The sequence below is a fragment of the Scyliorhinus torazame genome, chromosome 3 (assembly GCF_047496885.1).
Source record: "Scyliorhinus torazame isolate Kashiwa2021f chromosome 3, sScyTor2.1, whole genome shotgun sequence".
Lineage (NCBI taxonomy): Eukaryota > Metazoa > Chordata > Chondrichthyes > Carcharhiniformes > Scyliorhinidae > Scyliorhinus > Scyliorhinus torazame.
The window spans coordinates 303,443,849-303,469,608 of record NC_092709.1 but is presented as its reverse complement, the minus strand read 5'-3'; the positions used below and the strand labels follow the sequence as shown (position 1 = coordinate 303,469,608).

Here is a 25,760-nt window from a genome sequence, read left to right as displayed (position 1 = left end):
TGTGTGTGCTGCCCTTGTCCTTCTAGATGGTAACAGTGGTGGATTTTGAAAGTGCCAATTGAGGAGCCTTGGTATGTCCCTGTAGTGCATCTTGTAGATGGTACATACTCCTGCCACAGTGGTGGGGGGAGTGAATGTTTGTGGAAGGGGTGCCAATCAAGCGGACTGCTTTAATTATTTTTTTTAAAAAATCTTCTTATTGACTTTTCTCATATTTATAAACAATTGTTGTATATATACATTACATTTTTCTTGCCCGCGCTAATTTACTTGCGGACTGCTGTAATAATAGCAAATTACTGCGGATGCCGGAATCTGAAACCAAAAAGAAAATGCTGGAAAATCTCAACAGATCTGGCAGCATCTGTAGAGAGAAAAAGAACTAACTTTTCTAGTTCGATGTCTCTTTGTCAAAGCTGAAGACAGAGAAAGTGGGAAATATTTATACTGTGGAGTGAGAATGAAAGATGAGTCATCGCCACAGAAACCCAGGGAAAGGGGTGATAATAGCTACAGAAAGTAAGGGGAAAGAGTGCAAAAGGCAGTCCCCAGTGAGAACAAAAGATGTGAAAGGCCAAACTGCAGAGAATCTAACATCAGAGGGTAAACTCTGACAGATATAGATGTGGGAGGAGGGGAAGGGGGAAGCAAAGGGGAGAAAGGGGAAGGAAAGGTGGATAAGATGGGGGGGTGAATATATATAAAGAAAGACAAGAGAGAAAGAAATGGTAAAAAACAGTTAAAATGAAATGGGATGAAAACAAATGGGTCGAGGTGGGGTAGAGCTAATCATCTGAAGTTGTTGAATTCGATGTTCAGGCCGGAAGGCTGTAGCGTGCCTAACCGGAGATGAGATGTTGTTCCTCCAGTTTGCGTTGAGCTTCACTGTAACATTGCAGCAGGCCAAGGACAGACATGGTGGGCATGGGAGCAGGGTCTTGTGTTAAAATGGCAAGCAACAGGAAGGTCAGGATCCTGAATGCGCACAGACTGAAAGTGCTCAGCAAAGCGGTCACCCAGTCTGCGGACTGCTTTGTTCTGGATAGCGTAAAGCTTGAATATTGGAGTTGTACCCATCCAGGTAAATGCAGAGTATTACATCACACTCCTAAAATGTGCCTTGTAGATAATGGACAGACTTTGGGGAATCAGGAGGTGAGTTACTCGCAGTATTCCTTGTGGTTAGTCCAGTTCAGTTTCTGGTCAATGGTAACCGTCAGGATGTTGATAATGGGGAATTCAGCCAAAGTCATTGAGTGTCAAGGGACGATGGTTAGATTCTCTTTTGTTGGGGATGATCATTGCCTAACAGTTGTGTGATGCGAATGTAACTTGCCACTTGTCAGCCCAAGCTTGGCTATTACCCAGGTCTTGTTGCACTTGGACATGGACTGCTTCATTATCTGAGGAGAGGCGAATAGTTCTGAACATTGCGCGGTCATTCACGAACATCCCCTCTTCTGACCTTATGATAGAAGGAAGATCGTTGATGAGGAACCTGAAGATGGTTGGGTCTAGGACACTACCCTGATGAACTCTTGCAGTGATGTCCTGGGACTGATATGATTGACCTCCAACTACCACAACCATTTTCCTTTGTGCTAGGTATGATTCCAACTAGAACACACCTGCAAAATGTTCCACATTGCTGGGTACTTGTCAGTAGTATAGCTATAATGGAACAGCTTGCACCGCAGTCTCATGGTGGCGAGGTCCCAGGTTTGATCCCGGCTCTGGGTCATTGTCCGAGTGAAGTTTGCACATTTTCCCCGTGTTTGCGTGGGTTTCGCCCCCACAACACAAAAATGTGCAGGGTAGGTGGATTGGCCATGCTAAATTGCCCCTTAATTGGAAAAAATGAATTGGGTACTGTAAATTTATAAAAAACAAAAATAAAAAAGTAATGAAACAGCTTGACTAGGGGCACGGCAAATTCTGGAGTACCTGTCTTCCATACTATTGCCAGAATATTGTCAGGGTCCATAACCTTTGCAGTATCCAGTGCCTTCACAATGGAGGGTATCCTCAATGTGAAGGCGGGGCTTTGACTCCACAAGCACTGTGCGGTATGCATCTGTGACAGGTACATAGGTGAGGACGAGGTCAAGTAGGTTTTTCCTTCTTGTTGGTCCCCTCACTGCCTGTTGCAGTCCTTCAAGACCCAGCCAGTTAGTCACTGCTGGTGATAAACATTGAAAAGCCTCATCCAGGGTACATTTTGTGTCCCTGGTACCCTTACTTCTTCCAAATGGTGTTTAACATGGAGGACTGATTCATCAGCTGAGGGAGGGTGGTGAAGGTGGTAATCAGCAGGAGGTTTGCTTGCCCATGTTTGACCTGATGCCATAGACTGCATGGGGTCTGGAGTCAATGTTGAGGACTCCCATGGCCTCTCCTTCCCACCTGTACACCACTGTGCCATCACCCCTGATGGGTTTGTCCTCCCAGAAGGAAAGAACAGTCCAGACCAGTATTCTTATTTCCCTTCTTTACTGTTTTTTCCTTCTGGGCAAGTGGGACAGGACATACCTAGGGCTGGTGATGGGAAAGTCTGAGACATTGTCCGTAAGGAATGATTCTGAGAGTATGACTATGTCAGACAACTACTCGGCTAGTCTTGGTTTCACAATTTTGGCACAGGCCCCCAGTTGTTATTGAGGAGAACCCTAACTAGAGTATTGTGTAGTTCTGGGCACCATAATGTAGGAAGGATGCTGGCATTAGAGAGATCATAGAATTTACAGTGCAGAAGGAGGCCATTCGGCCCATCGAGTCTGCACCAGCCCTTACAAAGAGCACCCTCACGTATCTGCCCTATCCCCGTAACCCCCACTTAACATTTTTTTGAGGGTGCAGAAAAGATTTACAAGTATGGACCCAGGGATGAGGAACTTCAGTTATGTAGAAAGATTGGAGGATTTGGGATTGTATTCCTTGCAGAAGAAATGGTTTGGAGATTTGATAGAGGCATTTGAAATTAGGAGGGGGATGGACAGAATAGGATTGGGAGATATTATTCCCATTAGTGGAAAGATCGAGAATCAGAGGACACCGGTTTAGGTTGAATGGCACAGAACTAGGGCGACATGAGGAAAAACCTTTATACCCAGTGACTGGTCGGGACCTGGAATGCACTACCTGAGAATGTGATGGAGGCAGATTGAATCCAAGCTTTACAAAGGGAAGTGAATAATTATTAACTGACTCGCTTTTGTGGAGTGGTAAGACATATGAATGGCTGTAACCATTCCATGGCTTTATGAATTTAAATTCCTCAACTGTCATGGTGGGATTTGAATTGGGATCTCCAGGTTATTAGTTGAAACCTCTGGATTAGTAGTTCAGTAACGTAGCCACTATGCTACTCAACCAGATGTACTGAATGTTGTCACGCACCAATTATATATTCAGAAGGTAAAACCCTTTATGGATCGGGCATCCAGGACTGGCCTTTCACCCAGTCCTTGGAGCCTTGGTGTTTGGATCCAATGGGGGTCCCAAGGCCACACTTGCTGGCAATGAGATCGGTGATGGAATTTTTTGAGAGGTGGACTCATAAACCTTGCCACCAAGGTGGTCCTTGGTGATGCATCAGGGAGCAATCCTATCCCATCTTCCCCCATTTTCCTGGCCTCCTCTTCCTCCAACCCTGGTATCACACGTCGAGAATAGTGTTCCACTCGAGGCCAATGTTCTAGATGACTGCTGATCAACCTCTTAAAGAGCATCAGTTCTTTTGAAGTCTTCCATGGTTACTGGCTCAGTCTATTTAGGTGGAATTTAGTTGATGTAATAAGGAATGACTGGGCTAGGTTCCCTCTGAGTGATGACCCTTCAAAAATACTTTACTGGCTGTGAATCACTTTGCCATGTTCTGATACATGCAAAGTCCCATTCAAATGGAAATCTTTTTCGGAAAAAGAGGGAATATTTTTTAAATTAGAGCTAGGGAATGCAGTTGAGCAACGGGTCAGTCATCTGATAGAATGGCAGAACAGGCTGGAGGGCTGAGTGGCCTGCCCCTGGTTCCTATACTCCACCGCCGTCGGTAGTTTCACACTAACCTGGTTTCGTTCAAACTTATTGGAGTGCGACTCAGATTTGCTCAGCTTCCTCTCTCCAGTGTCTCCCAGATCTCCATAAATAGTGAGGAAAACGTTTGCATCCGTCCCTGCTCTGTAGACATCACCCGTGTAGACAGAAATCTTGTAAGTGTGAGCTTCAAAGAAAACCGATAAAGGCAATTGGTAAAGGATACTTTCATGGAATTTAGCAGTTAAATATAATTCAAATAGACAATCATTTGGGCCCATTTTTAAAATCTTTATTGTCACAAGTAGGCTTACATTAACGCTGCAATGAAATTACTTTGAAAATTCCCTAGTTGCCACATTCCGGTGCCTGTTCGGGCACACTTGAGGGAGAATTCAGAATGTCCAAATTACCTAACAACACGTCTTTCGGGATTTGTGGTATGAAACCGGAGCATCCGGAGGAAACCCACATGGAAATGAGGTGTTGAAGAGAGCCCAGCTGTCCCTTTATCACATTTCAGGCCTCTGTGTGCTTAGTGTGGACCTGTCTCAGGTGGTCCAGTGGTTGGGGTGCTACTAGTAACATTTGTACATCCAAATTTGGGGGTACCTGTTCCTGACCACCACCTGCTGGTAGTGCGAGGATGCACAAGTGTAAATGGCACTGTGCTTTGCTGCAGCGTTCCCCACAGTCAGACAACCCACTGCCTTGGAATGTTGGAAGATACAGGATCAGAAAAGATCACTGTGCTCTCCCCGGCCTATCCCAGAATCTAGTAAATCACAAATCCCACTATACCATTGGATTAAGTTTATATGGGTCCCACAGAATCACAGAAGACACCTACTTCTGGCATCCAAGCCTGTGGGGAGGAGTGGGGGTTGGGGGGGGGGGGGGGGATCATTGAGCATGTACATCATTTGCATGGGTGCCCAAGCTATTCATGGATGTATCTCAGACAATATACCGTCCACATACTGGAATAAACTTCCACTTCAGAGGAAGTTTGCTCCTGAAAGCCCTGCACAAACCCTATTCAATCCCTTTATATAAAAGGTTGATCCTAACATTGGCCAGGACTCTCCGCTGCGAGTTTTTCCTTCTACCGCTGCTAGCCAAGGCGGAGAACTCGACGCTTAGCCAAATCTCCCATTCACTGCAAATGTTCGGCAGAATTTCCCAGCCCCGACACTGGGGGGCATCGTCACGGGCAGAACGGGAAAATTCGGAGAGCTGTTGGCTTTTGAAGGCTCTCCAAATTTTCCCATCCCACTCATGATGGTGCCCACTGCTGGGGGCGATGGGAAAATCCCAGCCAGTGATTGCAGAGGAATGTCATGGATGTGACCTTTCATCCTGTCATTCCTCGATGCAAACATCCAAAACCCTCACAAAAGCCGAAGTATTGTGGATGCTGAAGGTGTGAAATCCCCAGCAGATCTGGCAGCCGCTATTGAGAGAGAAACAAAGTAAATCCTTCAAGTCGATGGCCTTTCGTCCGAGCTTTGGTCGGTCTCAGGAAGAACCAAACATTTCTGGCATCTTATATTTTGTCCCTCTCCTTTCATGCTGTAAGAGTCATTCCTGTTTGTTCCTGTTTATTCCCTGTTTATTCCCTTACTTCCCCTTTCTTTTATTTCTGCTGTTACATATTTGATCCATGGATGTTTAACGGACCTGTGACTTTAAGACAAAGCAGCCTGCATCTTTAATTCAAACAGGAAGACCCAGAAGGCTGTGCTATTTTAGACCGACATCAGTGATGACTCGGATTGATTGATGTAGCTGGTGGCCAATGAATGGGCTGAAAAGGTGATGCCCTGTCCGGAAACAGGTGGTGATTGGATCTGATCCCACTGATGTCTATCAGAGTCACAAGGCTGGTTTTGCTTCCAGTTTGGACTCTGGCAGCCCAGAGGCAAGAGCTTAATATAATCCTCTCCAGAAAGTTTCTAAAGGTGGTGAATACTGCATTCTTGAAACCGCAGACAATCCGACTGAATCAATCTACAGGAAAGCCACCATGGGTGTAGACAAAGACAAGGTTTTACTTTTTCTTCAGAGTTTATCTCTGAAACTGCAGGTATCTGAACGAATCCACAAGAAAGTCTTGAACTGAAAGCCGAGATTGAAGCAAAGCAACTAACGAACCTGCCATCTGAAGCAAAGGCTTGACTTTCATCCTTATTTTTTGAAACCCTTTTCCTTCCCCTCTGTGTTTGTCTGTATTATGTGTGATTAGAGGATGGGACAGCTAAGGGGGAATCAGGTGTTAAAGGACATTTAACCGACTGTATTCACTGCATATTTCATATTTGTTCTAGTTATAAATAAACAGTAATTATGTTTAAACTTACAAATCTGTTGACTGTAATTATTGGAGAGCCAAGGGCCAAAGATTCTGGGTATTTTTATAAGAATTATTTAGAGGAGGTGGGGGGGGGGGGGAGGGCACGGGGTGGGGTGTGGAACTGCCAGGGAGAAGGGAAATACATGCAAGACACAGTGGAGAGATGGGAGGAAGGCCCTACGAGAGATTATCCAGGGTCACAGGCCCCTCCCACATGTAAAGAACCGGGGAAGCAGAACGTCCTATTCATCCGCTAAAATTAATGGTTCGACATGACTCTTCTCATCATGATCATTGTAAATAAAATGTTTTCTTTGTAATTATGTACCACATTATAAATAAGGAAACGTGATTGTGAAGGCTATGATCACAGATGCGGTGACAACCTGTGAGATATATGTTGTTGATGTGGTTTTTAAAAATTTTTTATTTATGTGTTGTTTAAATTTTCATATTAAGTGTTAAAATTCCAATAAAAATACTTTAAAAAACTAATAATTATTGATTGATCCATTCACTTGTGTAGTGACTCTGGGACCTGTGGGGCTGGAATTGACCGTGCACTTGCCCAGGATGGCGTAACAGTGCACACATACTCACTTTCCAGTGCATCCTCCACTGTACTTTCAGTCTGCTTGAGCGTTCCATCTTTCTGCAGCTTTTTCTGGATAATCTCCAAAGGCACTAGCTCACGGATGATTTCTCCATCATCTTCAGACTTTGCCAGCCAGCGCTCACAGGGAAATATAGTTGTCTCTGATCCCTGGAATTCAATTATGACAGAGTGTAAAGCTGTTTATATCCCCAATTTCTGTGTCTGATTTCCTTGGCTCAGCGGGTGAACTCTTACTTGGTCATGGATTCAAGCCTCAGTGCAGGACTTAACCATAATGATCTATGGTGCTAGCTCAGTGCATTCTGAGGAAGCACTGCATCATTGGAGACACAGTCTGCCTCTCAGATGGGTGCTAAACATCCAATTGCACCATATGAAGGAAGGCATGGGAGGTGCTCTGGCCAACATCTGCACTTCAATCAATATGACCAAAGAACAGACTTGTTAGCCATTCATCTCGTTACTCTTTTTGACATACTGCTATCCCCAAATTGGCAGCCATTTATCCTCCAAAACAGTGACTACACTTTAAAACTAATTTTCCAGCTGTAAAACAGCTTGCGATACCCTGAAGACATGCACAATGCCCTATAAATGTGAGTATTTTCTTTGAATTTAAAATTAAACACTTGCTTGGGCCCTTCTCAATAAATGCAAGAAAAGCAAAACAAAATTCAACCATCTCGGTTGGGAATCATTTTGTAACACCCTCTGGCTAACCTTAACACAGGGATTAGCTGTTGCGGACGATCTCTGCTTCCAGCTCCCACAGAAAGTGTACGCATTCCGTATTGGGCAGGCAGGAATTTCTCCAAGCATTTGTTGCTCAGTATGTTGCTTTCGAGACTCTGAAGCAGTGTGATGGGATTCTGACTGTCCAGAGATCAGGTTGACTAAGAGAAATCTTGTTCTAGCAGTAGCCTCTAAGTCCAGCACATCGTAACCCAATACACCAGCGGCTGCAAATTCTCACTCGGTGAAAGCATTTGGATGGTAAGAACACCAGACATCAAGTCTGTCTCCTCAAACACTAACATGCTGTATCATAGAGCAGCAGAATCTGCTTTGCCTCCATCCTTTCTCAACCATGTCCCCAGGGGGAGAAATAAGCCAAAGGCCAAGCAAGTGTGAAAAAGGGGATGAAGCTTTGAATGGAGAGTCCTAAGGTATTTCTGTGCATCTCCCAATGTCTGAGTCTGAATGCAGAGGTTCTCAATGTTAATGCAGTAGGTTGCTTGTCCTTGTCTTTGACCAGAGGTGGTGTGGCACAGTGGTTAGCACCGCCGCCTCACCGAGCCAGGGACACGAATGACTATTCAACCAATTTAACCCCTTTTTGACTGATCTCATACTTCTTACCACAATCATTCATTCTTTCCATTCCAGAACATTTCTGAGGCCTTTATTTCTCTTTGGCGGCATGGTGGCACAGTGGTTAGCGCTGCTGCCTCACAGCTTCAGAGATCCAGGTTTGATTCCGGGTGACTGGGTGAAGTTTGCACTTTCTCTCCCATGTCTGCGGGGGTTACCTCCGAGTGCTCTGGTTTCCTCCCACAGTCCAAAGATGTGCATGTTAGGTGGATTGGCCATGCTAAATTGTCCTTAGTGTCCAAAAAGGTGGTGGGGTTACTGGGTTATGGGGATAGGGTGGAGATGTGGGCTTAAGTAGGGTGCACTTTCCAAGGGCCGGTGCAGACTCGATGGGCCGAACGGCCTCCTGCACTGTAAATCCTATGATTCTATGATGTGGTATACAGCTTAATAAGTGGATGAAAAATTCCTTTGAATGTTATTTGAATGAAGGTCATGGGTGGGACTCTCCGTTCTGCCAGCCCCGTTTTCCGGCACACTCCTCCGGCAGCAGGATTCTCCGTTCGCACTGCCGTCGGGAAACCTGCGGGCGTGGGCGCGCTGCCAGCAAAGCGGAGTATCCTGCTGACGGAGAATCCCGCAGCATAACTCAGTTTAAAAAAACAGGCAAAAACTACATTATCATAACACAACGGGAACTCTTGATCACATCAATGACATTTGTTTCAGTTGCTTTTTGTACTTGAACCAATATCTCCAGTGTCTCTGACCTTCCCCTTCTGCAGGAGTCGCCGGACTTCCACACTGTCCAAATGCCACCCAGAATTGAAGCCTCGACCATCATGTCCAATTCGAATCTTCTCGATGCACTTGCCAACATCCTCCAACTGAAAACAAATGTGGTTTTATCAAAATGTTAAAGATATATTTGTATTTCTTATAATGCATTTTGCTCATCAAAGTTGATAATTGTCAGAGGCCAAGAGTAAACGTTTGGCTTTTGGATCTTGGTGACAATATCAAGCATTCCGAGATCAGACATTGAAAAGCGAGGAGAACAATAAAGTTCCCCTCTTCCTTGTTCCAAGCCTAGAAAGCCCTTGTCTATGGATTCAATGCTGAGGCCCTGTATGCAGTGGCTGTCCCAAGGGCGAACTTTGCAATACGTTTGCTCCAGGTAGGCAGCCTGCCCACAGAGCACATACCAGGAAGTTAAAAAAATATTTTATTGGAAAATTTTCAAATATATACATAACAAAGAAGAAACATCACAAAAAACAACCGCCGCAACAGCAAACAGCCTAAACATCCTTACAAATCCCCCAACAATCTCCTCCCCACACTCTACCTGCTGCCGCCCCGGGACCTGCCGCCCCTTTTTTTAGCCCAACCTGGACTGAAAAAGACCCCCCCACGCCCAATGACTCAAAGAAGTCGATGAACAGCTTCCACCTCGAGGTGACCCCCTCCTCTGCACCCCGAATGGCGAACTTGATTTTCTCTGAGTGCAGGAACTCTGCCAAATCGCTCACCCACACACCCCTACGCTCAGCGGCTCCGAGTCCCGCCAGCTGAACAAAATCCATCTCCGGGATATCAGAGAGGTGAATGCCAATACATCACCTCTCTCCACACCTGCACCCCTGGATCCTCCGACACTCCAAATATTGCCACCTCTGAATTTGGATCTACTTCCACTCCCAAAATTTTTGACATCCTTAAATCCCACCCAAAACCATCTTAACCTCAGATATGCCCGAAACATATGGACACGGTTCGCCATCCTCCCCCCCCCCTGCCACCGCCCCCCCCCCCCCCCCCCCCCCCCAACCCACCCTGCACACAGTCCACACCTATCCTCCACCCCTGAAAAGAATCAACTCCTGGACACTCTCATATGGGCACTGTGCACCACTTTAAACTGGATGAGATGGAGTCTTGCACACGACGAGGACGCAATTACCCTCCGCAAAGCCTCACTCCATACCCCAGCTCCCAACGGCACCCCCAGCTCCTCCTCCCACTTATGCCTAACCTCCTCCACCGGGGCACTCTCTCTCTTCAACAGTTCAACAGTTCAACACATCTGAGACCTTGCCCTCTCCTATTTTCTTCTCAGACAGAAGTTTGTCCTGCAGTACCGGGGGCAGCAGCATCAGAAACGAAGGCACCCCTTCCTCATAAAACCCCTCACCTGCAGATACCTGAACCCATTCCCCTGCGGCAACAGACATGTCCCCCCAGTTCTTCCAGGTCTTCAAATGTCCCTCCAACAAATAAATCCCTAATGTATTTTACCCCACCTGCTGCCACCCCAGGAACCTCACATCCAACCACGCCGGATTAAACCTATGATGGTCCCACATCAGCGCCCACAGGAACATGCCTTCCTTTCTAAATAGCTGCTGGAATTGATTCTACACCCTCCACCCTGATAGCACCACGGGGCTCGTGGAGTACCTGGCCGACGAGAATGGAAATCATACCAGAGACAAATTCAAAGTGGATGCTACCAACAGTGATGTCTGTCCACCTGAAGCACCATTTTATAACTCATGTGGGCAGCACGGTAGCACAGTGGTCAGCACAGTTGCTTCACAGCTCCAGGGTCCCAGGTTCGATTACCCGCTGGGTCACTGTCTGTGCGGAGTCTGCACGTTCTCCCCGTGTACGCGTGGGTTTCCTCCGGATGCTCCCGTTTCCTCCCACAGTCCAATGTGTAGGTTAGGTGGATTGGATACATTAAATTGCCCTTTGTGTCCAAAAAAATTTAGGTAGGGTTACTGGGTTGCGGGGATAGGGTGGAGGAGTGGGCTTAGGTAGGGTGCTCTTTCCAAGGGCCGGTGCAGACTCAATGGCCTGAATGGCCTCCTTCTGCATTGCAAATTCTATGATTCTATGATATCCTTTAATACTGTTCCTGCACACCTGGCAGGACACAAGAAAATACTTGATAGCTTCATCTCTCTCGTTGCTACCCATTATTAATGGAGCTATTATACTACTCCTCTGTCTCCATTACAATCGTTCTTCTCTCTCTATTTTATTGATACAAGTGTCGTCAGTAATCCTTGAACAGTTAAAGTTTTTATTATTATACTATACCACAAGTTCCTCCTTTTACCTACATCATCGCTGGGGGTGGATTTTCTACCGCAATTTTGGGTGGAGGGGAACGGTGAAGGTGGGATTTGCCCACTTGATTGCCCCGCCCCTCCCAATGATATATTAGAGATCCCATCTTTCCTGTTTAAACCTAATTGACAATGCATATCAGATCTTTATGCCTGATTATCCCCTCACATTTGCCAACATGAATCACGACAGGTCCCCCACAATGTGCACCTGGCGCACAGAGGAAATTGGGCCCAGAAATGGGATTGATAGTGTAACAGGCAATTTAGGGGTTAACAGATTGAGGGAAAAACTGTTAGCATGAAGTCAGAGGCATACGGCCACACCTGCCCTGAATTACATTGTCTCATTGAGACTTAAATTGAATAGTGGGAATATACAGGATGTCCCTGTTCAGCCAGAGTGATTCACTCGAGATCCATTGTCCTTCGGGACACTCTTGTTTGACTAGCCATTAGCCCATTACTATGGCCTCTTATGTCTGTAAATGGGAGTTTAGTTACATATCAATAGCATTGCTCTGTTGTTTTGTATAAATTGGAATGGAAAATCAAACGGCCAAGATAACGATAATGGATTCAAATCTGGACACCTAGGAGATGTGCTTGATGTGCTGGACAGAGCTCAGATGGAGAGAGAGAGAGAGAGAGAGAACAAAAGAATCCTGTTTGAACAGGTGGAGAGAAGGATTTGAAAAGCCACTTTCACAAAGGGTTCTGAAGGAACTTCACTAACAGCAGAAAATTGCTTCTTAAATGCAAGTATCACCTTTGCCTTTATGTGTAATTGGGATGAGAGCTGTTTGTTCATTTAAAGTGCTGTTTAATGGGAACTTGTGTGTTAGGGTTCAGAAACTCCATGTAATCTGTTATTGTTAGGATAGAAGCTTAAAAGTTTAAATATTGTTTTTCTTTATTTTTAATAAAGTTTGCTTATAAAATAACCATGCCCTTTTACTTATGTTATCACTCCTGGAACCGATTGATATCCCGCACTGCATTAAAACTTAAAAATGTTAGTTTCTGGTCAAGTATCTGAGCCATTGTTGAGAGCTGACCAGGCGAACACAACAGGCGTTCGTGTTTTTACTTTTATTTTTAGAAATCAGGCTTCAGTGAATTCAGAATGTCCAAATGACCTAACAGCACATTTTATTTCAAAAACCTAATTTGCCAGCAGGGCAGGTTCAATCAGAGCCCATCTTGTCCATCGTAACTTTGGCGAGAGAAGCTTGAAAACCCTGAGCGACGTCGATTCAGTGAGCTTTTTCCCCCAGTTTTTACCCATGGAAGATTTCCTGCAGCCTTCACCGTGATTTCTCGATTTCTCAGCAATTTAAAATCCAGCTTTTTATCCAGCTCCATTCTGAGACAGAACATTCACTGATTCTGCTCCGGTCTCACTCCTTGGGTGCTATATTTCTCTCCCCCCGCGCTGTGTTCTGAAGCAGCGGAGGGCAGCTTACCAGTGGCTGAATCTTCTGGTCCCGACATTGTCAACGCAACCCTTGCCAGCCTGAAACCGGGGGGGTGGGCCACCAGCGGGATTGTAAGATCCCATCAGCATGTACAGCCAGAAAATCCCGCCCCAAATTTCTACTATTCCGAGCAGAGGAATTCTATTTGTATCTTACCCAGGAATTTGCTCACTTTATATTCAAAACTCCTTTTGATCTAAATGGAAGTCTAAATTTGAATATCATGCTGGCATCCACATCATTCATTCCTTGCAGCTATTGAACACAATGGGCCGAATCTTCCCCTCAGTGCACAGAGTGCTGGTGGGAAAACAGGCATGTAGCCTACTGACAGGGCCTGAGACAGTCAGCAATGCCGGCTCCATGGAAATCAGGGTGCCATCTTTAAAGGGCACCCCTATCTGCGATAACAATAAATGACCCCCGGACCCCCCCCCCCTCCCATGGACAAGGGGGGCACCCGCAAAAGCATTGGGGGAACCCCCACCCCACAGGTATCAACGTGATTTCCCCCCCCCACCAAGTTAGGCATCGGAGCACTCCCACTCCATAAGCATTGGTCACCCCCCACCCCACCAGGCACCGGGCACAGTCTCCACCTCCATAAGCATTGGGTGCCATTCACCACCTCACAGGCATCGATTTGTCCCTCCCCCAAAGCATCGGGCGCCCAGTCACAATCCCCGCCCCCCCCCCACGCATCGGGCGTCACCCACCACCGCACAGGCATTGGGGTACCCCCACCCGCAGCCCCACAAGGATTGGCTCCCCCCCTCCCCACAAGCATGAGTGTGCCCCCACCTCACAGGCATCAGTGCGTGCTCCCCACCACAAATAATCGGAACCCCCCTCCCCCACCAGTGGGGCTGCTCAGAGGGCCTGCTCGGCACAGCCAGTTTGCCAGGTTGGCACCCCACCCCGAGGACTATACTTGCCTTTGCGTCAAGATCGGCTTTGTATTCCCTCGACGGCTTCAATTTTTAAAAAAACATGTTGTGAGCTGGCTAATGTGACATCATGTCGGTGAGGTATGAATATTCAATGAGGGGGAAACATATCGTGGGGAAGCCCAATAATGAGGTGTAAATTGATTTAAATGTATTGAAACGAGGTTCCTGCTCTTTCCGGGAGCCTCGTTATGTCACAGATAAGGAGCGTGTGGAAGGGAAATTAGCATAAACCAACTTCGAAGCATGCTGGGAAATGCTTGACTATAGTTCAACACTGCTTTTAGATGAAAATAAGTAGGCCAGGTAACATAAATGAAATACTGCTGAAATATTCTGGTTTCGGCCTTATTATGAAAAACACATTGTCCTCCGAAAGATAACAAAATGTGTACTCGAGTTGTTTTTAGCCAAGGGCAAGAACATACGTACTACGTATTTCATCTTACGTACTTTCCAAGGCCTATTTAATATAAACATGCCTGTTTACTTCAAGCTGTTATTTCAGACTATAAAACATGCTGTCTTCAATCGAATCTCAGAGTGCAGTGCACTGGCCTTTGCAGCTGAAACACTCTCTCTCCGCAAATATATTTGTGTAAATAAATTTCCTTAACTTGAACCTCGAGGAATTTGTCTTGATTTTGATTTCCACGACAAATTGGCGTAGTCGTTGCAGTATCCCTAATTTAACAGGAAGTGAACCCCAAAACAAATCTCTAAACAGGACTCTCTCAGCTGAAAGGGAGAGAGCCATTGCGCGACCCCAGCTGAAAGGGGGGTCTGCTGCTCGGCAGCCTTAATTACTGGCCAGTGACTCATGCTAGGAGAGTTATCTTAATTAATAAATTAATGATAGCTTCATGGGAAGAAAAAAGGTGCCTTAGAGACTAAAATTTAAAAAAAAGATTTTGAGGTTCGTGAAATGATAAACACCGGTGCGCGCTCCCTGTAGTATTTGTAAATGATTTCCGCGGTCATTGTTATTGTTATGTATATGTTCTAAAGTATTTTGCAGAAGGAACGATGGGCAATAAACTCGACGTCCCCTCACAGGTCATCCCGAAGCCTGTAAAGACATCCGGTAAAGACATCTGGAGCGAGAAAGAGGTGAACTCCTTAAAGAGGACAGATAAAGGAGTCAAAATGAGTAAGAAAATGAAACGAAACAATCGTAAAGCAATGGAATGAGGTAGGAAAACCTATATGTCCTGCATAGGAATCTAATGAAGCTGACCCCCGCTCGGAAAAAAAAAAGGGGAGTAAAAGTAAATAGAAGATTAAGATAAAAGTGTAACAAAGAACAACAAAGAACAAAGAAATGTACAGCACAGGAACAGGCCCTTCGGCCCTCCAAGCCCGTGCCGACCATACTGCCCGACTAAACTACAATCTTCTACACTTCCTGGGTCCGTATCCTTCTATTCCCATCCTATTCATATATTTGTCAAGATGCCCCTTAAATGTCCCTATCGTCCCTGCTTCCACTACCTCCTCCGGTAGCGAGTTCCAGGTACCCACTACCCTCTGCGTAAAAAACTTGCCTCGTACATCTACTCTAAACCTTGCCCCTCTCACCTTAAACCTATGCCCCCTAGTAATTGACCCCTCTACCCTGGGGAAAAGCCTCTGACTATCCACTCTGTCTATGCCCCTCATAATTTTGTATACCTCTATCAGGTCGCCCCTCAACCTCCTTCGTTCCAGTGAGAACAAACCGAGTTTATTCAACCGCTCCTCATAGCTTATGCCCTCCATACCAGGCAACATTCTGGTAAATCTCTTCTGCACCCTCTCTAAAGCCTCCACATCCTTCTGGTAGTGTGGCGACCAGAATTGAACACTATACTCCAAGTGTGGCCTAACTAAGGTTCTATACAGCTGCAACATGACTTGCCAATTCTTATACTCAATGCCCCGGCCAATGAAGGCCAGCATGCCGTATGCCTTCTTGACTACCTTCTCCACCTGTGTTGCCCCTTTCAATGACCTGTGGACCTGTACTCCTAGATCTCTTTGACTTTCAATACTCTTGAGGGTTCTACCATTCACTGTATATTCCCTACCTGCATTAGACCTTCCAAAATGCATTACCTCACATTTGTCCGGATTAAACTCCATCTGCCATCTCTCCGCCCAAGTCTCCAGACAATCTAAATCCTGCTGTATCCTCAGACAGTCCTCATCGCTATCCGCAATTCCACCAACCTTTGTGTCGTCTGCAAACTTACTAATCAGACCAGTTACATTTTCCTCCAAATCATTTATATATACTACGAACAACAAAGGTCCCAGCACTGATCCCTGCGGAACACCACTAGTCACAGCCCTCCAATCAGAAAAGCACCCTTCCATTGCTACTCTCTGCCTTCGATGACCTAGCCAGTTTTGTATCCACCTTGCCAGTTCACCCCTGATCCCGTGTGACTTCACCTTTTGTACTAGTCTACCATGAGGGACCTTGTCAAAGGCCTTACTGAAGTCCATATAGACAACATCTACTGCCCTACCTGCATCAATCATCTTAGTGACCTCCTCGAAAAACTCTATCAAGTTAGTGAGACACGACCTCCCCTTCACAAAACCGTGCTGCCTCTCACTAATACGTCCATTTGCTTCCAAATGGGAGTAGATCCTGTCTCTAAGAATTCTCTCCAGTAATTTCCCTACCACTGACGTAAGGCTCACCGGCCTGTAGTTCCCGGGATTATCCTTGCTACCCTTCTTAAACAGAGGAACAACATTGGCTATTCTCCAGTCCTCCGGGACATGATGTAACAGATGGGTTCCTGTAGAAAAAGGGAATTCCGATTTGCGTGTGAGATAAGGCTAACGGTTAACTGTGATATTTGTGAGCTGTGAGAATCTGTGTGTTTTGTTTAACCAATTAATTTTAGTCAAAGCATGAAGTTCTAAGTGGGTTGAATTTTTTATCGTAAGTCATTGTGAGTCAGAGATTATAACTTAAGTGATTTTTGTTGAGATTTCTCTAATGAACTGAAACATTGGAAATTACGATCAGTTTAAAAGAAAGAAAGTGCCTTTACGAATAAAAGTAATTGAATATGAATAAGTTTTTAGATATGTGAAAAGACATAAATGGCATCATTCCAAGTTCTCCGCCCCTTGGTTTCTGCAGGAAACATTAACCATTTCAGCACAGTTGACCTTTTCTGGATTGACTAAGAAAAATATACTTCTCTAAGAATAGCTAAAGCCTATAAAATCAATCATTGGAAATTGACTTAAATGTGTGCTATTTATAGCCCCCTCCCAGGGGATGTTTTGCTGCTTCTAAAATACTCTTATGGGGCATCTTGGCCAGCTTTGAAGGATGGGATTGCAGTCCCACCCGGCATAAATGGGGGCTGGGTTCCCAATAATGATAATCATTTGAATGAAGGAAATGAGACGCTTGAACACTGGTTAGCAAATAGAGGGAAAGAGGCTATCATGCCAGGGGCCAAGGAGCATTTAACCCCCAGGAAGGATGTACCGTAACTAGCGACACCTGACCCTATTAGGCAGACACTCTGCAAATTAGGAGCGGTAATACATTGCATTGATAATGGAATGTTTACAGAACTGTCTCAAATACGAGCTCAGCAGCTGAGCCTGCGCCCGATCGCTCTGTGTCTGTGTTCTATGCTGGCAGCTGAACGTTAACCCTTACAGTACCACTGTTAAAAAAAAAATTAAAAACTGCAGGAAGTCTTACAAAAGATTAATGAACCTTGGGCACAGCTATTAAAACACCTGATAGAGTCCAGACGAGAGAATATAGTGACCCATTGCACGGCTTGGTATGCTTGTGAGGATGAGTACGCATACAATTTACAAACGCAAAGTCACTTAGGACAGCAGACATCATTGCATGTCACTCCTTTTTATTTTTTGATATTGTGGGATTAGGAATGTTAGTACAGACTTCCGGTTGCGGCGATGCCTTGCTAGCCGCACGTTTCGGCGGCTCCAGCTCCGACGGACCTTCGGGCTCTTTTAAGAGCCCCAACGGGAAATGTTTGGGCGACGCAACCCGGTGTGGGGTGAGTGAGTAGGGAGTCCCCCCCCAACGAAGGAGGAAAATATTGGCGGCGGCGGCTGCAGCGCGAGGAATCGTCGACGAAAGGGACAGAAAGGGAGAAGACACAAGATGGCGGCGGAGAAAGCTCAGGCGACATGGGGGCCCGAGCAAGACAAATTTTTGAGACGGTGTGTGGAGCTACTAAAGAGGGAGGTGCTGACCCCGATGCTACAGGCAATTGAGGGGCTCAAGGAGGCACAAAGGACCCAGGAGACAGAGCTCCGTGTGGTGGAGCAGAAGGTGACGGATAATGAGGACGAGATCCTGGGCCTGGCGGTCAAAACACAGACGCACGAGGCGCTCCATAAAAAGTGTATTGAAAGGATCGAGGCCCTAGAAAACAGAGCGTGAAGGAAGAACCTTCGGATACTGGGTCTCCCTGAGGGAGTGGAAGGAGCGGACTGTGGAGCTTATGTAAGTACGATGCTGAGCTCACTGATGGGTGCTGAGGCCCCTGCGGGCCCCTTGGAGGTGGAGTGGGCACATCGGATCCCGGCGAGAAGACCAAAAGCGGGAGAACCACCCAGGGCGACAATCGTGCGATTTCACCGCCTTAAGGATAGAGAAGAGGTCCTGAGATGGGCTAAAAAGGTGCGGAGTAGCAGATGGGAGAATGCAGTGGTACGGGTGTACCAGGATTGGAGTGCGGAGGTGGCGAGAAGGAGGGCGAGTTTTAACCGAGCCAAGGAGGTGTTACACAAAAAGAAGGTGAAGTTCGGGATGCTGCAGCCGGCAAGACTATGGGTCACGTATCAGGAGAGACACCATTATTTCGATACGGCGGAAGAAGCATGGACCTTTATTAAAGAGGAGAAATTGGATCGGAACTGAGGGACTGATACTGTCGGGAATGTTATTGTTATTGTTATGGTTGATGTAAATAGAGAAGTAAATTGGGATGGGGGAGACACTAGGAAATGTGGGCGCCGGTGAGGGGGGAAAGAAGGGACATAGGCGGAGAATGAGGAATGGGAGGGGGAGAGGAAAGGGAGCTGCGCCACAAGAGGCGGATCAGATAAAGGGATGTTCCCGTGCCAGAAAGATTATGGCGGGAAGACAGGCGCAAGGCGGATGGGAGTTCCCCACACGGGGGGGTCAAGGAGTGAGCAGGAGTAGCCGGGGTCAGTTGAAGTCAGCTGACTTGCGGAAGTAATATGGGGGGAGCAATCAAGCTAGAAAGGGATCTAGCGGGGGGGGGGGGGGGGGGGGGCACTGGGTTGCTGCTGCGGAAATCAAAAAGGAAATGGCTAAAGAGTGGGTGGACGGGGATGGAATGCGACGCCTGGGGAGCGAGTGGGAGCGCGGAGGCGGGATATGAGACTGGCCTAGAGAAGGTGATGGCTAGTCGACGCGGGAGGGGGGCAGGTAGCCCCCTAGTGAGGCTGATCACGTGGAACGTGAGAGGCCTGAACGGACCGATTAAAAGGGCCCGAGTGCTCGCGCATTTGAAAGGACTAAGGGCAGACGTGGCTATGCTCCAAGAGACGCACCTGAAGGTGGCGGACCAAGTTAGGTTAAGGAAAGGATGGGTGGGACAGGTGTTCCACTCAGGACTAGATGCAAAGAATAGAGGGGTGGCCATTTTGGTGGGGAAAAGGGTAGCATTTGAAGCAAAGAACATCGTAGCAGATAGCGGAGGTAGATATGTAATGGTGAGTGGCAGGCTGGAGGGAATGGAGGTCATGTTGGTTAATGTATATGCCCCGAATGGGGACGATGCGGGATTTATGAGACGGGTGCTGGGTCGTACACCGGACCTGGAGGTAGGAAACTTGATATTGGGAGGGGACTTCAATACCGTGCTGGACCCAGGGCTAGATAGATCCAGCTCAAAGACCGGAAGAAGGCCGGCAGTGGCCAAGGTGCTCAAGGGGTTTATGGACCAAATGGGGGGAGTGGATCCATGGCGATTTCTTAGACCGAGGGCCAGGGAGTTCTCCTTCTTCTCCCATGTCCATAAAGTGTACTCCCGGATAGATTTTTTTGTTTTGGGAAGGTCGTTGATCTCAAGGGTGGAAGAAGCTGAATACTCAGCCATAGCGGTTTCGGATCATGCCCCACACTGGGTGGACCTGGAACTAGGAGAGGAAAGGGAGCAGAGAGCACTCTGGCGATTAGATGTGGGTTTGATGGCGGACGAGGGAGTGTGTGGAAGAGTGCGGGGGTGTATTGAGAGATACCTGGAGGTCAATGACGACGGCGAGGTCCCTGTGGGAGTGGTATGGGAAGCACTAAAAGCGGTGGTCAGAGGAGAGCTGATCTCCCTTGGGGCCCACAAAAGGAAAACAGAGGCCAAGGAAAGGGAAAGATTACTGGGGGAGATTTTAAGGGTGGATAGGGAATTTGCAGAGACCCTGGAGGAGGGACTGTACAGGGAGAGGAGACGACTCCAGACGGAGCTTGACCTCCTGACCACCAGAAAGGCGGAGGTGCTGTGGAGGAAGGCACAGGGGGGGAGGTATGAATATGGGGAAAAGGCTAGTCGCCTGCTTGCTCATCAGTTGCGAAAGAGGACAGCGGCGAGGGAGATAGGGGGAATTAGAGACGAAAAGGGAGCCACGGTGCGAAGAGCAGGGAAGATAAATGAGGTGTTCAAGACCTTTTATGAGGGACTGTATAGGTCCCAACCCCCAGAGGGAGAGGAGGGGATGTGGCAGTCCCTGGATCAATTGAGGTTCCCGAGGGTGGAGGAGCAGGTGGTGGAAGGCCTGGGGGCACCGATTGGGGTGGACGAGGTTATTAAGGGGCTGGGGAACATGCAAGCAGGGAAGGCTCCGGGACCAGACGGGTTCCCGGTGGAATTTTATAGAAAATATGTGGACTTGTTGGCCCCGTTGTTGGTGAGGACGTTCAATGAGGCCAGGGAAGGAGGGACTTTACCCCCGACAATGTCGGAGGCGACAATATCGCTAATTTTGAAGAGGGATAAAGATCCGTTGCAGTGCGGGTCCTATAGACCTATTTCATTATTGAATGTGGACGCCAAATTGCTGGCAAAGGTACTGGCATCGAGGATAGAGGACTGTGTCCCGGGGGTGGTGCACGAAGACCAGACAGGGTTCGTAAAAGGGAGACAACTGAATGTTAATGTGTGACGACTATTAGGGGTGATAATGATGCCCCCAGTGGAGGGGGAGGCAGAGATAGTGGCGGCAATGGATGCAGAGAAGGCATTTGATAGGGTGGAGTGGGAGTATTTATGGGAGGTGTTAAGGAGGTTTGGGTTCGGGAACGGGTTTTTTAGCTGGGTCAAACTTCTTTATGGGGCCCCAACGGCAAGTGTAGTCATGGGTCGGCAAAGATCGGAGTATTTCCGATTATATAGGGGAACAAGACAGGGATGCCCGCTGTCTCCACTGTTGTTCGCGTTGGCAATTGAACCTCTGGCCATGGCGTTGAGAGACTCCAGGAAATGGAGAGGGGTGATTAGAGGGGGAGAAGAACACCGAGTCTCGCTATACGCGGATGACCTACTGTTGTATGTGTCGGACCCAGCGGGGGGGATGATAGAGGTTATGCGGATGTTGAGGGAGTTCGGAGATTTCTCGGGATATAGGCTCAACATGGGGAAGAGTGAACTATTTGTGATACACCCAGGGGCCCAGAGTAGAGAGATAGAAGGCCTGCCTCCAAGGAAAGTGGAAAGAAACTTCCAATACCTGGGGATTCAGATCGCTAGGAGCTGGGGAACCTTGCACAGACTTAATTTGACACGATTGGTAGAACTTCAAGAGGACTTCAAGAGGTGGGACATGCAGCCTCTGTCGTTGGCGGGCAGAATGCAGGCAATTAAGATGATGGTCCTCCCGAGGTTCTTATTTGTATTTCAATGTCTCCCTATACTAATCACTAAGACCTTTTTCAAAAAAATAGACAGGAGCATCATGAGCTTCGTGTGGGCAGGGAAAGTCCCGAGGGTAAGGAGGGGGTTCCTACAACATAGCAGGGACAGAGGAGGATTGGCGCTACCGAATTTGGGCGACTACTATTGGGCCGCCAATGTGGCGATGATTCGTAAATGGATGATGGAGGGAGAGGGAGCGGCGTGGAAAAGACTGGAGAGAAAGTCCTGTAAAGGGACGAGCTTAGAGGCGCTGGTGACGGCGCCGCTACCGTTCTCACCAAAAAAGTTTACCACGAACCCGGTGGCGGCGGCAACATTGAATATCTGGGGACAATGGAGGCGACGGAGAGGTGAAAGGGGAGCCCTGGTGGGGTCCCCAATCAGGAACAACCATAGGTTTGCCCCAGGAAGAATGGATGGAGGATTTCAGAGCTGGCACCAGTTGGGAATTAGGAGGGTAGGAGATGTATTTATAGATGGGACGTTTGCGAGCTTGGGAGCATTGGAGGAAAAGTATAAGTTGCCCCGGGGAAACTTCCTTAGATATATGCAGGTGAGGGCGTTCACTAGACAACAGGTGAAGGAATTTCCGCTGCTCCCGGTACAGGGGATTCAGGGCAGAGTGCTTTCGGGGGTGTGGGTCGGAGAGGGCAAGGTGTCAGAGATATACCGAGAGATGAGGGAAGAGGGGGAGGAGTTGGTGGGCGAACTAAAAGGAAAGTGGGAAGAAGAGCTAGGGGAGGAGATAGAGGAGGGTATGTGGGCTGATGCCCTAAGCAGGGTAAATTCCTCTTCCTCATGCGCCAGGCTTAGCCTGATTCAATTTAAGGTGCTACATAGAGCACACATAACGGGAGCAAGACTGAGCAGGTTCTTTGGAGTGGAGGACAAGTGTGGGAGGTGCGGCGGAAGCCCGGCTAATCACGCACATATGTTTTGGTCGTGCCCGGCACTGGAGGGGTATTGGAAGGGAGTGACAGGAGTGATTTCTAAGGTGGTGAAGGCCCGAGTCAAACCAGGCTGGGGGCTAGCTCTATTTGGAGTTGCGGATGAGCCGGGAGTGCAGGAGGCGAAAGAGGCCGATGTTGTGGCCTTTGCGTCCCTAGTAGCCCGGGGTAGGATTCTACTCATGTGGAAGGAGGCGAAACCCCCCGGACTGGAGGCCTGGGTAAACGATATGGCGGGGTTCATAAAACTGGAGCGGATAAAGTTTGCCCTGAGAGGATCGGCTCAAGGGTTCACCAGGCGGCGGCAGCCATTCCTCCACTACCTAGAGGAACGTTAGAGGGAAGACAGATGACCAGCAGCAGCAACCCAGGGGGAGAGGGGGGTGGGGGGGGGGGGGTGGAAGTTTTAGTTTATGTTAAATGATTAGATTACCATGTTGATTAGCCATTTGTTTATTGTTAAACTTTCTTTACTGTTATGTTTGTTCTGTAAGGGGAAAAAAATTTTGATCAAAATTCTTTTAATAAAACATTTTTTTTTAAAAAAAAGGAACGTTAGTACAGTTGACCCATAGTCAGAGGGACCTTTTTAGGATGGGTTTAACTTCAGAACCCCATTTAACATTGGGCGTAAGACATCCTGCTAAGGCAAAGCAAATAGGAGAAGTGATCAAAGAGGCCAAAGGAAAAAAGTAATACATGGGATTTATATTGAAATGGACGGACAAAATTGCCTGATAGAATTTTATGCCAAACAGGGGGGCAAAGTGACCTGGAAAGAGGAGCAATGGCCCGCTACATTTGAAAGACAACAACCTCCCCGAGAGAGCCAGCATTTACTCCCTTCAATCCTGGCCCAGGTACTGGCACATCTATGGGCCCAACATAAAAGTCATGTTGGAAAAGTACATTCTGCCCCAGCGCATAGGGTGCGGTTACAGAAGAACGTTGTCCTGCCCTGCTTAAAACTATACAGGTTGGCACCGGAGCAGAAAAAGGGACAGAGAGAGTGGTCAATGCACCATTACAGCAAGGGGTGCTGAAGAGAACACAAAGCCCCTGTAACACCCCTATACTCCCCATTCCAAAAGTAGGAAGACCCAACGAGTGGTGGTTTGTGCAAGATCTTAGAGCCATCAATAAAATTGTTATCACTATTGCCCCATTGGTGCCGGACACAAATGTAATTTTGTCTTCTATACCACCAACAACGGATACTTTTTCAGCCTTTTCCTCCATACCATTGCACCCAAAAAGTCAATATCTATTTGCCTTTACATATCGGAATTAACAGTATTAAAAAAAGAGTTGGACGAGTGGCAGTTGTCTGCAGGCTCAACATTCCCTCAATATGATGACGATTTATTGATAGCCTCAGAGGGAGGGCTAGTTTGTCAACAGAATACCCTTTTGTTATTATCACATGAAATGAAATGAAATTGCTTATTGTCACAAGTAGGCTTCAAATGAAGTTACTGTGAAAAGCCCCTAGTCGCCACATTCCGGCGCCTGTTCGGGGAGGCTGTTACGGCTGTTACATCTGGCAGAAAGAAGGCATGGGGTCTCAATGGACAAACTGCAATTCTGTCAGAAGACAGTTCAGTATTTGGGATTTCAGCTGCAGCAAGGACAGCGGAGGCTTGGGTCTGAAAGCGTACAGGCTGTAGCAAGGGTTCCAACTCCACGCACGAAAAAGGAAACCTTTACCTTCCTCGGAATGGTGGGCTATTTCAGGCAGTGGATACCGGACTATAGAGAGATGGACACAGTATTGCACAAGGCTACCCTCCAGGCCGCCCCTTCAGTTGTTACCTGGATCCCAGAGAGGGAGCAAGCATTTAGTAATTTGAAATAAACCATGATTAGCGCCCCTGCCTTGGGACTTCCTAATTTCAGCAAGCCCTTTACTCTTGAATGAAGTAGGGGGATTTGCAACAGGGGTCCTGGTGCAAGAGCATTGAGGAGGGAAAAGGCCCCTTGCCTATGACTCGGTGGCCCTATGTGCTGTGGTAAAGGGTATGCCAAATTGCTTTAAGAGCAGTAACAGCCACAGCGGCCATAGTAGAAAAAAAATCAGTTTTGCTGCTGCTTAATTCATTCGCAACGTACCATTTTACTGCGGCTCGACACACTGGGTAGGAAGTAATCCTCTCTAAAACCAACTTTACCTACAAGCGAGCGCCAGCTGTCAACCCTGCTACATCCTTACCCGCGCCCTCGGAAGCAGAACATATGTATAATCATGACTGTTTACAATTGGTTAAAGCCACCACAACCCCTCGACCTGATTTATTGAGTCACCCACTAGAAAATCCAGACATCATCTTTTTCACCAATGGGTCAGCAAACCGACCAAATGATATGACCCTCCTGGCCGGCTATGCAATAGTAACTCCATTCGAGATAGTGGAAGCTTTTGCTCTGCCTTCGGGAATGTCTGCTCAAGCGGCCGAATAGTTTGCCCTTACTAAAGCATGTATTCTAGCTAAAAATAAAACAGTCAATATTTATATGATTCCCGATCCGCTTTTGGGGCAGTACATGATTTTGGTCATTTATGGAAAAATAGGGGATTCATAATTTCCTCCGGCCAACCTATTCAGCATGCTAAATTGGTTTTAAATTTACTAGATGCTGTTCAGCTGCTCAGCAAGATAGCCGTTTTAACGTGTGAAGCGCATACTACCGCAGATGATGAAGTCTCATGCGGCAACAGATTTGCTGATAAAATAGAAAAGGAATTGGCTCACCAAACAGCAGTCACAACTGCAAGCGGCTGTAGTTGAACTTCCATCCACCATAACAGAACCAAAGTTAAAACAGGCACAGGAGCAAGCTTCTCTACAGGAGCATCGCTCTTGGCTAAAAGCAGGTTGCTATCAAGACAATTTTGATAGGTGGATAGGGGCTTTGAAAATAGACCAAACGTATGAAGCTCTCAGAGAAATTATACTTTTGGAGGAGTTTAAAAATTCAATTCCTGATGTCGTGAGAACTCATGTGGAAGAGCAGAG

General features: G+C 47.2%; 1 protein-coding gene across 1 annotated transcript in view; it reads right to left on the bottom strand.

Annotated features, from left to right (window-relative positions):
* loxhd1a (lipoxygenase homology PLAT domains 1a) overlaps positions 1-25,760 on the bottom strand; it is a 332,608-nt gene that overhangs the window by 57,273 nt on the left and 249,575 nt on the right. The window contains exons 33-35 of the mRNA XM_072497474.1: positions 9,083-9,199; positions 6,986-7,148; positions 4,065-4,219 (exon numbers count right to left, since the gene is read on the bottom strand). Of these exons, the coding sequence (XP_072353575.1) occupies positions 4,065-4,219; positions 6,986-7,148; positions 9,083-9,199 (435 nt within the window). The remainder of the gene's footprint in view (positions 1-4,064; positions 4,220-6,985; positions 7,149-9,082; positions 9,200-25,760) is intronic.